General features: G+C 47.0%; 2 protein-coding genes across 4 annotated transcripts in view; one reads left to right on the top strand and one right to left on the bottom strand.

Annotated features, from left to right (window-relative positions):
• VCF1 (VCP nuclear cofactor family member 1) overlaps positions 1 to 3,821 on the top strand; it is an 18,653-nt gene extending 14,832 nt beyond the window's left edge. For both annotated transcript variants that reach the window (XM_002748693.7, XM_017972784.4), the window contains exon 3: positions 1,435 to 3,821. In XM_002748693.7, coding sequence (XP_002748739.1) covers positions 1,435 to 1,668 — 234 coding nt within the window. In that variant the 3' untranslated portion in view covers positions 1,669 to 3,821. The remainder of the gene's footprint in view (positions 1 to 1,434) is intronic.
• Positions 2,676 to 16,361, bottom strand: COG1 (component of oligomeric golgi complex 1). 2 transcript variants are annotated; one of them, XM_008997686.4, is made up of 15 exons: positions 16,035 to 16,361; positions 14,446 to 14,690; positions 14,125 to 14,306; positions 13,813 to 13,983; positions 11,152 to 11,308; positions 10,070 to 10,280; positions 8,951 to 9,742; positions 8,011 to 8,157; positions 7,371 to 7,532; positions 5,216 to 5,343; positions 4,624 to 4,732; positions 4,084 to 4,193; positions 3,929 to 4,004; positions 3,450 to 3,484; positions 2,676 to 2,869 (listed from the first exon to the last, which is right to left on the bottom strand). In XM_008997686.4, the coding sequence occupies exons 1-14, from the start codon at positions 16,347 to 16,349 to the stop codon at positions 3,470 to 3,472; spliced, it is 2,820 nt and encodes a 939-aa protein (XP_008995934.3). In that variant the 5' UTR covers positions 16,350 to 16,361; the 3' UTR covers positions 2,676 to 2,869; positions 3,450 to 3,469. The 2 variants fall into 2 exon arrangements, with proteins under 2 accessions (XP_008995934.3, XP_002748735.4); XM_002748689.6 differs by lacking the exon at positions 3,450 to 3,484.

The raw sequence follows: 16,361 nt of genomic DNA, 5'->3' as shown, positions 1-16,361 counted from the left end.
CATGTTGGCCAGGCTGGTCTCGAACTCCTGGACTCAAGCAATCCACCCACCTTGGCCTTCTAAGGTGCTGGGAATCAGGTGTGAGCCACTGCACCCAGCCTCCAGTCTTTTTTTCTTATGTGTAGGCTTTACCTAGTTGTAAGCAGACATTTCAGAACCAATGTCTGCCGAAGGGAACATAAATTTAGATGTATTACATGGCTAGTTAAAAAAAATTGTACACTAGATATTAATACTAGAATTCTTATATGCTGAATACAATATTGTATTGAGTTGTAAATACAGGAAGGTACCACCAATTGAGTTATCAGGGTTGTCATTTATTAGAAATGCAGTAGTGAAGTTGTAAAATAAGGCTGGGCATAGTGGCTCAAGCCTATAATCCCAGCATTTTCGGAGGCCAAGGCAGGAGGCTTGCTTGAGCTCAGGAGTTGGAGACCAGCCTGAGCAACATAATGAGATCTCGTCTCTGCTGAAAAAAATATTAACTGGGCATGGTGGCGTACACATGTAGTACAAGCTACTTAGGAGGCTGAGGTGGAACGATTGCGTGAGCCCAGGATAGTGAGTCTGCAGGACAGAGTGAGACCTTGTCTCAAAAAAAAAAATTGTACAATACCGAAATCCTGAAATGGGTCCTTTGTGTTACTCCCCTTTGAGAGTCTTGGTGGAAGGTAGGAATTCCTAAAAGTAACTTTTTTTTTTTTTAACATGAACAATTGTACTGCAGAATGAAAGTGACTCTTACCAGGGATCTCAAGTAGGCTCTCTAAGATGACTAAAACACCAAGTCATGTTACAGTAAAGAAGTTAGGCACGCTCATGTGCACACATGTACATATGAACGGCAATAATGCCAGCATAAAATAACTTGACCGGAAGTCTGTTAGTCCTTTCAGGGTCTGTGCCCTGCAGTTACACAATACCATTTCATGTCCATGATGATCACCAAATTGGCATAGGCTTTTAGCGTTTATCTTCACTTGTGCCCAGAAGCCATCTTATTTGTTATGAGGACACCTTGTTTATACCCTGTCCCAGTGACTGATACATTCCCTTGGAGGCTGAGAACCTTCTTCTTTGGTTGGAAATTATTGAAATGAGTGGGAAAAGCAGGTAGAGAAGAGGAGTAAAAGAATTAGGATATAGTTGAAGGGATTTGGAGTTAGACGGCCCGTGCTTGAACCTGGACCCATCCTCCTAGGGCTGTGTATTAGGGACAGTAAATCCTGCTCAACCTGATAGGGCAGCTGTGAGGAGAGGACGAAACGTCTTAGGAGAGCATACTTATAAATTCCAAAGCCCAGTATATGTCTTCATTCTCAAGCTGAATTGGAAAGGTACTCTATTTAATAGAGTGCTGTACATGAAACCACAGTAAACCTCTTAAACAAAACAGCCTGATTGTGATCTTGTTTCTTTTTCTTCTTCTAGTCTTCAGGCAGTGACAGTGGTGGGAGCAGCAGCAGCAGCAGCATCAACAGCCCGGACAGGGCCAGTGGGCCGGAAGGCAGCATAAGCCAGACCGTCGCTGGATCCAGCCCTAACACCCCTCAGCCTGTGTCTGAGCAGTCCGCGCTATGCCAAGGTCCCTACTTCCACATCAACCAGACCCTGAGGGAGGCCCACTTCCACAGCCTACAGCACCGAGGGCGGCCTCTGACATGATGCACTGGCAGTTTCTCGCCTTCTGTGAAGGGACAGCACTGTGCAGATTTGATATTTCAACTTACAACTTGTTTTAAAAGAAAAATTGCACATGATAAATGCCTGTTGGCTTTTCAGTCTATATTTGAAATAACAGGTTAACAGGCAATTGTTTACTTGTGGTTTTGCTGCACTATTGCAATTTCAAAGGGGCTTTGAAGCAATTTTTTATAGGATTCTTTTGAGGGAGGGTATAAAATCCATGTCAAGGTAGTGGTATGAGGAAAACTCTTTCTGTGTGTTGAATCCATAGTATGTCCCATTCAGACTGATTTCCAGATCTGTCAATTAGAAACTTTACTTTATGTAAAGGGCCTTTTAAAAATGCGGGACCTTCAATTTTTTTTTTTATTCAATAAACTAGTAAAGAGTATCTAGTTTCCATGAAAAAACATAACTTTTTTTCCAAAATATAGGAAGCCTGATTCAGTCTTGCACAGAAATTAACTGCCATACTACCTCTCAATATGTAGATGTTCTGCTGAAAGTACTCTCTCCTGTGTAACAGAACAATCAGATCCAATTCAGACTGTGTCAGTGAAGCACCCTCCCTGATCGTCTCTACTCTTTGTTATATATTTGTATTTCCAGGGAGAATGTCTTTTAGATTCTTGTATACCCAGATAACTTCTATTCCTCCAGAGTCTGCACCTCAGACTTCAGTAGGAAACATAGCAGTTCTCCAAGTGAAGATACATGTAACGACTTTTTGTCCTACAAATTTGTTCAGTCAGCAGCTTACATGACCTCATTGATAGTTCTACCTTGTAGTATCAATAATTAAGGTGTTGTTTAACGCTGGTAAAATGTAAGCTACCTGAACTGATGTCTAAAGCAAGAAGTGTGAAATGATTGGACAAGGATTAACTTGATGCTTAAAGTAACGCCTAACAGTAATTAGGGGGCCACATTCCAGCAGTGAAACTGGAAAGATTGGTGTGGCTTAGAATCAAATGAGCAGAGGCACCTTTAGAAGAAATGAAGCAGTAGTATTTATTTAGGGAGAGACAGATGTGTTGCCACGTTACTTAGTCATACTAGAGAGCCAGGCAAGTTTGAATAATGAAGGTGCAGACGAGTTGTCTTCTTCACTGATGAGCTGTCTGAACAAGGAGCCAGGAAGTGTCGGGTCACCAGCTGTGGAGCATGCCGGGGAGACAACCTGCCATTGGATGTAGAGAAAAGTGCCTTAGAGTTGACCCGAGCCCTCCTGCCCACTCGCCCTCTGTGCAACGCCACTTGGAGTCCACACGGCACACACAAGCGGAGCTGAGAAGCATGATGGCTGTAGTCAGAGGACTTTGCTGTCTGTCAGGATTTGAAGAGGACACAGGGAACAGCATGAGCTTTTGTGACAGAACTAGAATTTGGAAATGAGGACTATCCTGGGAAAAGGGTAGACACAGACACCTCTTTCCACAGCCTGTTTCCCAAACGTTGGCAGAACTGAAAGCCCGTCACTGCGGTGGAAACGGTGTTCTGGAGGAGGCTGCAGCACAGACCATGCTTAGGGACTGGATGGTTTTTGCAGGAGCTTTTTTTTTTAAACTACCATCTCCCAACTTTTAAAGCCAGACACTTGACAAGGATTTCAAATCTTGATGGGTTCAGCAGTAGGGAATATGGAAAGGACACACTGCTAATACTGTGTCTTAACGATAAAGCACACAACTCAACGCTGTAAGGAGACAAGCTGTTTTGAGCTTTCAAACACACGTGCACACAGCACAATCCAGAAATACCCAGGAGGACTTCTGCGGGCTTAACAGATGACATCCTACTGAAACGAAACATGTATTAACAAGAAAATGTAAAACTTTTGGGGAAACAAATTTTCTGTTATTTCCCACCCAACTAAAAGGGAAGATAAAACCATCATCACCAGAACAAAACAATTTTTTTCCAAACAAGTACAATCATAGTTCTGGGTTGGCAGTTAACTATTTACCCTACTAAATTCAAGAGAGAACCTCCACCTTGTCCTGTATATTTTCTACATTTTCTATTAAGAGGCTACTTGGTAGTGTCAGTGGGCATCTTTTACACCTATTAGCTCAAGCTAGTAAAACCTTGTACTTCTCTATTGCGCCGCCATTAAAAGCAGCATTAGTGTATTTTGTCATTCAGTTCTTTATGAGTTATTAAAAAGGGAGCTGATCGGATGGCTCGGTGGGAGGTGGGGACCCTATCAACGGATGAGCCTCTTGCTCTTGGCACCAACCTGGGCTTTTGTTTCGATGTTTCTGGTTGATTTAGGCTTTCGAGTGCTTGTCATGCTCAGTGGGAGAAGTCCAAACCTCCAAAACAAGAGGAAAGAATTGAATAGGAAAAACAGGCAGCTCTGGGGCCCAGCAGCAGCCTCTTAGCAGCCTTTACCTGATCTGACTGGAGGCCAGTGGCAGTATGTTATGGGGTTCTTGGGAGTTGAATGTATTGCTCCGGGGGGCGAGCTGATTCTCTGTACCAGTCACCAATCCAAACAGAACCTGGCAGACAAGAAGTGGAGCTCAAGAAAATGCGGAGGTTTCGTTGTACAGGTAAGAAAAAGGCACTTCTGTTAGTCACCCATCGCTACTGTATTTCTAACCATCATTTTGAGGTATGATGTGAATGCTTCGCAGTTACTTTTTATCACTGCCACAGGTCAGAATCAGTCAGGGAGTTTTTATTCCTCTTTCTAACTGGATAAAACTTTAATAATCCTTATTTTACAACTAAAGGGGTCAAATCTTGGTTGCTTTGGTGTGTGCAATTTTATCTAATCCTCTTTTAGCCCTTATAACTACCCTCGGCTCTTTGTGTCTTATTTCCCTCCTAAGCCTGCATCCTGGAGTATTAAGTGCTGGAGGAGGTTAATTTTGTCATTTGAGCCTGTGGTACTTGGTTCACACTGAGCGTGGTTTTGACCTGACTCACGGAAGTTCGCTGCACCAAGCGATGAAGGTTGCTGTTGAGGTGCGGCGTGAAAACATCCAAGTCAAATGGATCAATGAGGGCTTCCAGGTGGTCCGTCACTTTCTCAATTCTGAGAAAAGGATTAGGGTCATTACTGTCCACACTTTTTAGGATCAAAACAGTCTTATGATATCCTAATGCAATAGAAATCCTGAAATTTGATTTTATTCTGCTTAGTTGTAGGTTTAGGACACTTGTCACTGATGACTGTGTTTAAGTCACCCTCAAGAGTTTCAACCTGACAGGACGTCTAAGTGAAGTCCACTCCTTCCCCATGTTCTGGCTATAAAAAGGGCACTAAGGGCTCGAATGATACTCAGCAGCTGCTAGGCTGACTCAGAAGAGGGAGAAATGAGAATCCACCTAATTCACTTGGCCATGGCATTTATCCAGCAAGTGACCATTATTTAACTTGCTGGTAATATGAGCACTTACTGTTCAAAACAAACAATGAATGTGCAGTTAAGAGGCGGACTCTGGTGGCTTCCCAGCAAAGGGACTATTTGCTTTTGGAAGAGATTGCCTTGACATAACTCAGTAGAGGATACGACACCTGGAGTCTGGCTTGCTCCGGCCACTCTTCACCTCGTCAGTCTTGGCTGTCAGAACAATGTTGAGGTAACGCAGATCATAAAGCAGCTGCAGCGCCCGGTTCTGGGTGACTGGAAATGTACCGTCTTTCTGCAAATGAATTCCCGGTCCACACCCATGAAGAGAGAGGACTTGTTACATGAGTGTAATAAATAGTTTCATGTTTTGGTTGAGTTTCAGCTTGCTATTTCAGAAGCAGATGGTTTTAATACTCATATGGCCAGTTTAATCTCACAACAACAAAGCAAGTTCTGTTAGAAACTTGGTCTTAAAATTAAATACCTCACAGCAGGGAAGAGACATAGCCCTTAAAAAGGCCTCAGATGCTGTAAATTGTTCTAACGGACAAAAAAAGGCTCCTTGCATGAAGTATTTTGAGGAAGCTCATTAGAGAAGACTTACTGAATTCTTTCCAAAATCAGAATTTGTTCCTTTTTTTATTTTTGAGATGGAGTCTCGCTTAGTCACCCAGGCTGAAGTGCAGTGGCACAATCTCGGCTCACTGCAACCTCCAACTCCCAGGTTCAAGCAGTTCTGCCTCAATTCTACTGCCTCAAGTAGAAGTGCACCACCATGCCCAGCTCATTTTTGTATTTTTAGGAGAGATAGGGTTTCACCATATTGGTCAGGCTGGTCTCAAACTCCTGACCTCATGATCCACCTGCCTCAGCCTCCCAAAGTGCTGGGATTACAGGTGTGAGCTACCGCCCTAGCCGACCATGTTCCTTTTTAAAAAAATGTTACTGGCCAGGCACAGTATCTCCTGCCCATAGTACCAGCACCTTGGGAGGCAAAAATGAGCAGACTGCTTGAACCCAGGAGTTTGAGACCAGCCTGGGCAAAATGGCAAAACCTGTCTCTACAAAAGTATACAAAATTAGGTATGCTGGCACATGCCTTATAGTCCCAGCTACTTGAGCGGCTGAGGTGGACGAATCTCCTGAGCCTGGGAGGCTGAGGTTGCAGTGAGCCAAGATGGCACCCCTGCATCTAGTCTGGATGACAGAGTTGAGACTCTCCAAAAAAAAAAGGTCACTAATGAAATGGGAACACCAAGGGCAGAATTGCTTCCTAGTGAAAGTGGTGTGAAGGGTTGGAGACAAGAACTTCCCGTAAGCAAGCACCTGTGTGTGTCACATGCTGTATGGCAGGAAACTGTTCTAACTCCCCATAGTCACCTGAGGTAGGTGTGCTGTGGCTGGCATAGGGGGCTGTCTACCTTTTGCAAGTGAGGACACCACTGAGCAGTTGATCTATAGGATCTCATTTGGTCCTGAAGAAACAGAGGTGAATGATTTGCCTGGAGCCCCCAATGAGTAAGTGGCAGCACTGAGGCTGCAAGCCAGGTCTTTTATTTTGAAGCTCTGATCCTTTTGTTTTTTGATTTTTTGTTTTGTTTTTTTAGGAGACAGGGTCTTGCTCTGTCGCCCAGGCTGGAGTGCAGTGGTGGGATCATAGCTCACTGCAGCCTTGAACTCCGAGGCTGAAGCCATCTCCCGCCTCAGCCTCCCAAAGTGCTGGACCACTGGTGTGAGCCACTATGCTGGGTCTTGGTCTTTTCATCTGTGCTAAGCTGCATTCTTAGTGAAGATCTGCTTGACCCTTGAGAATAGGTGTAAGTAAACTCACAGCACTGGGTGCCACTCCTAAGATGGAGCTTTTTTACAGCACCAGATGCCAGGGCTGGTGATCCTTAACAGTTTGAGTTCTTGATGTGAATTGCTCAAACCCAAGACAAAACTAAGGTTATTTTTGTTTTTGTTTTTAATTTGTGGTGGTTTTTTTTTTTTTTTTTGAGACAGAGTTTCGCTCTTGTTACCCAGGCTGGAGTGCAATGGCACGATCTCAGCCCACTACAACCTCCACCTCCTGGGTTCAAGCAGTTCTCCTACCTCAGCCTCCTAAGTGGCTGAGATTACAGGCACGTGCCACCATGCCCAGCTAATTTTTTGTATTTTTAGTAGAGATGGGGTTTCACCTTGTTGACCAGGATGGTCTCCTTCTCTTCACCTCATGATCCATCCGCCTTGGCCTCCCGAAGTGCTGGGATTATAGGCGTGAGCCACGGCGCCCGGCCTACATTTGTGTTTTTAATGGGCAAACATTCAGACACCTACCTTAATCTGTTTTTCTTCGGCAAGTTTCTCATAGGCAGCTACTACTTGAACCATACAGCTTTTCAGCATCTCCTGTACTGTTACCTTTGGCAAGGCATGGCCTCCAACCCGATTCATTTCCTGGCATAAACTAAACAGGAAGGACTGTACATACCAGGACGGCTAAAAGAACAAAGAAATGTCACGTTGCCAACTTACACCAATTAAATGACACACGGTGAAAGTGAATCCACTTAATCTTACAAGGGCCTATGACCTCTCTCAGCGAGGCTTCTTACAGGCAGACTGTTCCGCAGACACGAGGCCCCTAGTGAAGTGCAATCTGCTGTTACACAGTTTGAGGCTGGCCTGGCAGAGGCGCCTGTGTTTTACACTGCTTATTTCACTGTAAGTAAGTGGTTCTCTAATTAGCACAGAGCCTGTGCTACAAAAGGAGAGAATCGTTAACCGCCTTCTTGAACAGTCTGCCATTTCCTTAGCCCTACATCTACGCCCCCATAGTAGAAAGTTACAGATGTTACTTTCAGCTATTCCTCGGAAGTTGTATGTTGAATGATTTTCTAAAATCCTTTTTCTTTTCCACGGAGCAGTTTATTCCCTTTTTCAGCCCATGGTCCCTGCTTGGATGGTACCTACTCACCTGTGCAGGGAGTCGGATCTTGGATGTGACGCTGCTGCCAGACTCTGCCTCCTCCTGAATTTCTAGCTCATCCCAGCTGGTGGCTGTGGCCAGGACTGAGCCAGCATCATCTAGAAGTAATGACTGGGTGAATCCATGAATCAAAACCTGGTAATAAAAGGCAAATATCCATATAAGCCATTCAGATCCTCTGTAGTTTCTTAAAAATGATCTGTGTAATCCTGAGAACAGCTCAAGCTGCTGAAGCTCTATGTACAGTGATGGTGGCACTCCTCTTTTGGCTAATTATCGATGACATTAGCCATGGGAATTTTGTTGCTAACTACCCTATAAATGTCAACTACCACTTCTTTTTTTGAGACAGGGTCTTGCTCTTCTCCCAGGGTGACTGCAGTGGTGCAGTCACGGCTCACCGCAGCCTCGACCTCCTGGGCTCAGGCAGTGCCCCTGCCTTAGCTTCCCAAGTAACTGGGACTACAGGTGTGCACCATCACACCCGAATGACTTCTGTATTTTTTGTAGAGAGGGGGTTTCATTATGCTATCCAGGCTGGTCTTGAATTCCTGGGTTCATGCAACCCACCCATCTCAGCCTCCCAAAGTGCTACGATTACAGGCATGAGCCACCATGCCTGGCCCAAATACCACTTCTTAAGATACAAATGGAAACTACTGGGAATATGGTGTTTAGTTTGGAGAGAGGAAATCCAGGCAGAAAGTCTTCCATTCTCATCTGATGCAAGGAAAAAATGCAGCTTCTCTGTCTACAGAATCCAGGCTAAAAATGAATTTAAAAGTTTTACTGAACTTTCTGGCAGAGATTAAGTAACTGTTTGAAACAATTGTTTTTCCTTTACTACTGAAGCAACTGACTGAGGCTGGCAAGACTGGAATATGACAGGTGAGACAAGACAGGGATAAGAAGTGGTGACATCTCTTACTTTCACAACCACAGTGCTCCAGACCCGGTAGCCCATCACGCTCTGCTGGAGGAGTACTTCTTTAACCTCTTGCCACTTGGCCTGTGTAGGAATGATCTCCTGAGTTTTCACCTTTCCCTGTTTTCTCAGAGCCCTAAACTCCCTTGCTGGTTTCTCTGAGCTCTCCGATTTTCCCAGGATGCACTGCTTCAGATGGGGACACAGCTCTCCCAGGGACTGGCAGAGTCTGGCCATGAAAAGAACTGAGTGCAGCTTGACACTGCTGAGAACATCCTGTCGCCCTTGCACACCTTCTTCGATGCTTTGCAGCTCTGCCCGGATGCAGTCCACGATGTGCTTGATGCAGACCACAGACTGAGTCCGCAGCATCTCCTGCACCGCCCCAGCATCCGCGTATCTGTCAAAGGCAGAGCTCTTGGTCTGTGTGGGAGAAACATCCTTGGGCAGTGATGAGTCATCAGAGGGGAGGTAAGCCAGGATGTCATCTAGTTTAACCTTCAGCTTAGAATCCAGGGCAGAGCAGAAGTTCTGTACACATGGGCTAATGGCTTGTGCTTTCATGGAGAGGCCGCTATTGGCAAACTGAACCCGGTTTGCCACAGTGACCCAGGCAGCATCGGAAGGTAGGTCATTAGGACTCTCAGACCAGAGGAAGAGCGACATGTTGTGCTCAAAGTGGATGTGCTTGTTTGAAGAGGAGCCGCTGGTGCTGCTTTCCAGTTCCTGCAAAGCTGAAACCAGGAGCTCCTTGGAGCTACTGGAGATGGAGTCAAAGCCTTCTTTTGTCAGAGTCTAAAAGAGAATGAGAGAAGAGTTCTAATCACAGTTCCCTGAAGTTTCAGAACTGAGTACCAAATGGTAATTTATCCTAGCATTCAGAATGTTCACCATCTTCAGAAAGATGGCATGGTTTGGCAGAGAATAAAGCCATTACGGATGAACATGGGCACATTCCCGACCAAGTGACAGAGGCCCCGTGCCTCTTTCAGCTCTAGACTCTGGATCTGTTACTAAGCAGGAAAAGAGTATACTTGGGAAGTGACAGAAGTCTCCCAAGACAGTCACAATACCACCAGGATTGGCCATGAAACAGGCAGACCATGTGACTTTCCACCTCACCTGTAATCGGTCAAGGAACAGTTGCTGCATTATATCTTCCCAGAACAAGAGCGGCTTTTCCAGAAGCCGCCGACATATCACATCCCAGCTGTGATTGGTGGACTCATTGGTAAGTAACTCCCACATGGCGTCCCGGATCCCTGCGAGACCCTTCATGCTCTTCACGTACATGAGTAGGTTGGTGATCCCATTTTTAATGTCTTCATGACACCTGCAACAGATTCATTTCCTTTGGGCTCCATTAGATGCATGGTGTTCACATCTTTATTAAGAAAAACATCAGAATCCCATTTGAAAATCTCTTTTCTGAGTTCCATTAGATAAATATCTATGTGTCTCAGAGTGTTGGCAGATCTGTGGCAACACAGAGCGTTTTGGCTGGATTGGGGCATGCAGTCTGTTGCCGTCTCACCAGGCCTACCCTTGCTTCCCTGTGGATATAAGGAAGTCTAGAACCCTATGGAATGGCTTCAAAAACCAATGCATTGGCCAGGCGCGGTAGCTCACGCCTGGAATCCCACACTTTGGCAGGCCAAGGCAGTTGAATCACCTGAGGTCGGAAGTTAGGGACCACCCCGACCAACATGGGGAAACGCCATTTCTACTAAAAATAGAAAAATTAGCTGGGTATGGTGGTGCATGCCTGTAATCCCAGCTACTTGGGAGGCAGAGGCAGGAGAATCACTTGAACCCAGAAAGCGGAGGTTGCAGTGAGCTGAGATTGTGCCATTATACTCCAGCCTAGGCAACAAGAGCAAAACTCTGTCTCAAAAAACAAAAAGAAAACAAAAACCCAAAAACAATGCATTAAGTAAAAACAGGAGTTGCGGAACTCTCACATTCTCATAAAGAGAATTTAAAACTCCCACAACTTTTACAAGACAAATTCCTTCTTGGTTCCCCCACAGCAAATGATGAATGACCTCAAAGGTTGCAATGGGTCACAGAGTGTGGCTGATGGGCAGCACGCCATCCAGGACAGCAGGCTTTCTGCACATGCCTCGCTGACCCTTGTCTGGCCCCATGCAAGGCTGCACGGGTGGTTTCTGCCAGCCACAGGGAAGCATTTTCTGGCTACTTACATGTGGATCCATTTCTGCAGTGTGTCCTTCAGGTATTCCTGGCTGATGGGATATGCAAGGGTTCGGAGTGTTGGCTGGAACTCGACGACGGATGCTGGCAGGTGTTTAAACCAGCTGCAGAGTTTCATCCCTTCCTGCAGGACACCAGTGCCTTTTCCTAAAGAGAAGGCCAAGTGAGAAGCAATCTAGGCCACCCTTTGAATATTAAAACAGGGAGTCAGGTGGGACACAGTGGCTCACGCCTGTAATCCTAGCACATTCAGAAGCTGAGGGGGGTGGATTGCTTGAGCCCAAGAATTCAAGCGCAGCCTGGGCAACAAAGTGAAACCTCATCTCTACAAAAAAGAAACAAAATTAGCTGGGTGTCATGGTGCACACCTGTAGTTGCAGTTACTTATGAGGCTGAAGTAGGAGGATCACTTGAGCCCAGGAGGTCGAGGCTGCAGTGACCCATGATCATGCCACTATACTCCAGCCTGGGGAACAAAGCAAGACCCTGTCTCCAAAAAAATAAATACATAAAACATGGGCTTAGAAGGAGTTTCCAAAACTCAGATAGTCTTCCTTTGGAAGGTCTCAAACTGGACTTCTGAAATACAAGGGAAAAGAAAGTAGGGGACACATGTGAGGTCCCATCAGGGAGTGTGGCAGCCACCTACATATCTGGTCATTCTGTCGGTTGTGAAAATGGCAAACATCAGGAGGGAAAAAAAAACGGGGATCAAAAGGGTAGAAATAAGAAATGAGTACTTGCAGTCCGAGGATTCTAAAGCAGAACTTAAGTTGTCAAAACAGTAAAAGGTAATGGCTTCCCTTTCCTCTCAATCCTCCTACCTCCCTTGAAGATGGAAGGAAAGAACCGATGACCACTCATACTGATACTGAGTCAATCATAGCTCTTTAGAGGTGACCTGTCAAGAAGGAGACAGGCCTGCACTGTGCAACTCTGGGAGGCCCCATTCACCATGTTCTGAGCATAACGCACCCTCTAGAGTTTGAAACCCAGGGCACTCCCAAGTCCCCCTGTACTGCTTTGACAAGTTAGCCACTTCCTGAGAGGGATGAGGTGCTAAATGTAAGCACCTAGAGGGAAAGCGAAGCATAAGGAGTTGGAGTTGAAAGATAAAGTAAGCCAAGATGAGGCGACATTAAGTGCTTCTCTCTGGCAATAGCCACATTCTTCTGTTTCCTTTCTACCTTTGGCTGTATCTCCTTAGTCAATTTTGCTGACACCTCCATTTGACCTTGGATTTCTGGAGTTCCATAAGGCAAAGTCCTCTGTCATCTCTTCTTTCTGATGATGTTATCCATCCCCACAGCTTCAAATAACAGCCACATGCAGATGCACAACAGCGTGTCTCCAACCAGACCTCCCAGCCTTCTGTTCTGGGCCCTCAGACACCTGCCTGCTTCACAGTCTCATTCCAAGGCCTCAGGCATTGCCAATGCAACATTTTCTTTTTCCTTTTTTTTTTTCTTTTTGAGACAGGGTCTCGCTGTTACCCAGGCAGGAATGCAGTGGCATAATCACTGCTCACTTCAGCCTCAACCTCCCTGGCTGAAACAATCCTTCTGCCTCAGCCTCCCAAGTAGCTGGTACCACAGAGGCATGCCACCACACCCAGCAAATTTTTTATCTTCTGTAGAGATGGGGTCTTACTATGCTGCCCAGACTGGTCTCAAACTCCTGAACTGCCTCGACTTCCAAAGTGCTGGGATTACAGATGTGGGGCACAGCGCTGGGCCATTTCAAAGTGAGCCCATCATCGGCCCCTTCAAAACAGCTCCTTTTCTACTTAACTTGGTCACCTGCCTTCTCACAATCTGTCACCAAATCCTCTCCTCCTACACAGACATCCAAGCCATGCAATTAGCTTTGACCCCACTTCTTCCTAACCCAAGCCCCCAGTGGCTGACACCTGGATCACGGCAACAGCCTCCTAAGTGAGCTCTCGGCATCCATTCTAGCCCCGAGGGGATCTACTGCCACCTAGAAGCCAAATGCATATATTTCATTTCAGTTGGAATAAAAGCTACCAAATAAAAGTATAGGATGCATGGGCACATATAACAGAAGGTCCACACCAAGCCTGGAAGGTCCCAGGAGGCTTCCATTGTTCTCTGGATAAAGTCTCAACTCCCTAGCCTGGGTCACAAAGCTGGGCATGATCTGGCCCCTGGCCTCACCTCCAGTCTCTGTTCAAGTGACTCTCCAGCTCACCCAATACCTCTCAGCCTCACTGGCTGTTTTACAGTTTCTCCTTGCCTCAGGATCTTTGCACAGCCTCTTCCCTTTGCCTGGAAACCTCTTCCTTCCTTCTTCACCTGACTGACTCCCACTCAACCTTCAGCTTTTAGGTTAAAGGCTTCTCCAGGGAAGCCTTCTCTGACCTTGGTGAGTTCCCTCCATTCAATATTCCCAAGGCAACTTGTACTAACCTTTCTAGCAATGACCAATATTGACACTAAATAGACATTCGCATATTTGTGAGTCTGATACTTGCTTCTACCACTCAACTGTGGCCTCATGAAGAAAGGGTCTCTGCCTGTCCAGTTCACTGCTCCATCCCCAAAGCTTAGCACGGTAGCTGGCACATGGTAGATGCTGAGCAAGTTACCAGTTGAATGAGCCAGAATAAAAAAGTTTGGCTAAGAGCTCACCAGTAGGATGCTGGCCCGTGATGGTTTCCAGGGTAGAGAAGAGCAAGCCACATGGCAGGGCTGGATCTGGCAGCAGTCCTTCTGGCAAAGTGTAGAAAAGGGCATGAGCTTGCTTCACAGTGGTGGCCAGCAGCTCCACTAATGAGCAGATCTGAGCCTTGATACCAGCACCTAAAAGAAGAAAACCACCTTCTTTGAAACAATTACCTTTCCCAAACTGAAAGAGGACACTCTGGAGGCTTCAGTCTCCCGCAGCTCACCCTTCTCCAGCCCATGTTTAAGGACCAAATGTTCGTCAGAAGCCACACCCACCATGGTGTGGCTGGTTGAGTAGTTTCTGAATAGTTGCCTTTCTGGCTAGCAGGAAGTCTGTGAGGGCCTGGCGAGGAGAACTCTCTTCTAAGAGCATTATAGAGCATAGGGCCTCAGCCACAGCTTGGTCAGACATGGCTTGGCATTTGAGCAACATCTTGCTTTCATGGAGAATAGTTGACCTAGAAAAATGATGACAAAGGTCACCAGGGCATTTTTCACATCTTGGGTAAAGAGGTTTGGTACATCAGGAAAGAAGACAAACTCCATACACCTGTAGCGTGAAGCTTGGCCACCACCAGAGGTCTTAACGCCACTTACCGGAAGTGGCTGGCAGCTGCCACCTGCCGGATGAGTATAGGAAACCGGGAGAGGACAGGACTGTGTCGGGAACTAGAAGAATCCAGCTGGAGAAGGCTGTGAAGGTGGCAACAGAGCAGGTAGAGCTGTGTGGCATGGAGATACTGAGAGGCTTCCATCGAGCTCCAGATCTTCTCGGGAATTTCCAAGAGGAGCTTGATCTGGGCAGCCATGCTGTAGAACTTCTCCTGAGATGGCTGCTGTGGCTGCAGGGGAAGGCACAGAACTAAATCAGAAGAACAAACAAAAGCAGTCTCAGTGTTCTACAGGCTTGGGAAGAAATCTGGGGGTATTTAAGGATACAAAGCTTTTATGAAGCTGGATTCAGTGCAACTCAGCAAGGCATCAAAGTCCAATGTAGAAGAGTTGCTGGAGTCAGGAGTGTTGTAAGATCCCATGGTTTTTCCTACACACACGTGCACTTTTGCTCAGCCCCATGGACAGGCAAACTTTCATCTCACTATCTGCTTATCAGTGATCCTCTTCATGCTTCGATGGAAAAAAAAATGTTCAGGAATGCAAGCTGCAGCTCCAATATGAGGCTGTGTCTGTTTACCTCCCATCCTTCCTGATCGTGTCTAATCAATAGCGTTTTGGGGGAAGAACACAGGATAGATAACCTGAATGATAAAAGCCTTAGTTCTTAAAATGAAAGTGTTCAGCTATTAAAAGGTAAAGGTGGTCAGCGTGGTGGCTCACGCCTTTGAAGGCCTAGGCCGGTGGATCACAAGATCAGGAGACAGAGACCATCCTGGCCAACATGGTGAAACCCCATCTATACTAGAAAAGACAAAACAATTAGCTGGGCATGGTGGCACGTGCCTGTAGTCCCAGCTACTCCTGAGACTGAGGCAGAAGAATCGCTTGATCGGGGAGGCAGAGGTTGCAGTGAGCCGAGATCGGACCACTGTACTCCAGCCTGGCGACAGAGCCAAAAAAAAGATAAGGGCTTGGCCGGGTTTGGTGTCTCATCCCTGAATCCCAGCAGTCTAGGAGACCCTGTCACATACATACATACATACACATTTATACATACATACACGTAAGGGCTTGATGGCTGGTACTACCTTCAGCAACTCCCAAAGGGTGGAATTGCTCTTTGGGATTGGGGAAGGCTGGGATGAGGAATAAATGACTTGGAGGGCAGGTGTCAACACAGGGAAGAAATCTGAGAAAAGCAATGTCAGGAAATGTTTTATACAGGGGAGCGTTAAACCTTCTAGACAGACACCCCTGGCGTTTTCCGCTAAAATTGAAAGGAGCCCAGTGAAGTGAGGGAATCAAGGCCTGGAAGTCGGGGAAAGCTCCTAAATAAACCGTTGAATAGCATTTCCACAACAGATCAGCAGCCGCATCTGTGCATGGGAGGTTGGCGTTGTCCTCTGAGGGGAGCCCAAAGGGTTAGAGGCGGCAGGCTCCTGGCTAAGGAAGGTAAGGATTCGCGAGATCCGGGACCAACCGGCGCGGGGCCGGGAACGGGAGGTGACCTGCAAGGCCGGGGGCTCCGGGACCCGCCTGCGGGGCTGCAGGGTGGGGGTACTGAGACTGACCTGCGGAGCCCGCGGTGGGCGGGGCGCGGCCGAGCCGGCCTGGCGGAGGCGGGCGCAGTACTGGTCCGTGGCCTTGACGGCGTCAACCAGCCCCACCGCGCAGCGGCGCATCTGGCCGATGGTGTCAGCCGCCTCGATCAGGTCGCGGTACCGCTCGCCCACCATCTGCCGCAGCTCCTCCTTCTTGTGCTCGATCTCGGCCCGCACTTGGCGCTCCAGCCCGCGGATCTCCTCTGCTCCATGCGTCTCGAAAAGAGCCGCGGGGTCGCGCAGATCCAGCCGCTTTAGCGCTGGAGAGGTTGCTGCGGCCGCCATGGTGCACTGGTC

The sequence above is a fragment of the Callithrix jacchus genome, chromosome 5, assembly GCF_049354715.1.
Source record: "Callithrix jacchus isolate 240 chromosome 5, calJac240_pri, whole genome shotgun sequence".
NCBI lineage: Eukaryota > Metazoa > Chordata > Mammalia > Primates > Cebidae > Callithrix > Callithrix jacchus.
This window is presented reverse-complemented; position numbering and strand designations above follow the sequence as displayed.

What these genes read in the sequence shown, in the direction of transcription:
- COG1 (XM_002748689.6), bottom strand. Translation starts at nt 16,349, where the DNA reads ATGGCGGCCGCAGCAACCTCTCCAGCGCTAAAGCGGCTGGATCTGCGC. An exon ending in GGAGCACTGTGGTTGTGAAA is followed by an intron (nt 8,158 to 8,950) that starts GTAAGAGATGTC and finishes TTTTATTACCAG; the next exon opens with GTTTTGATTCATGGATTCAC. An exon ending in CGGAGCAAGCCAGACTCCAG is followed by an intron (nt 4,733 to 5,215) that starts GTGTCGTATCCT and finishes TCCTTTTCTCAG; the next exon opens with AATTGAGAAAGTGACGGACC.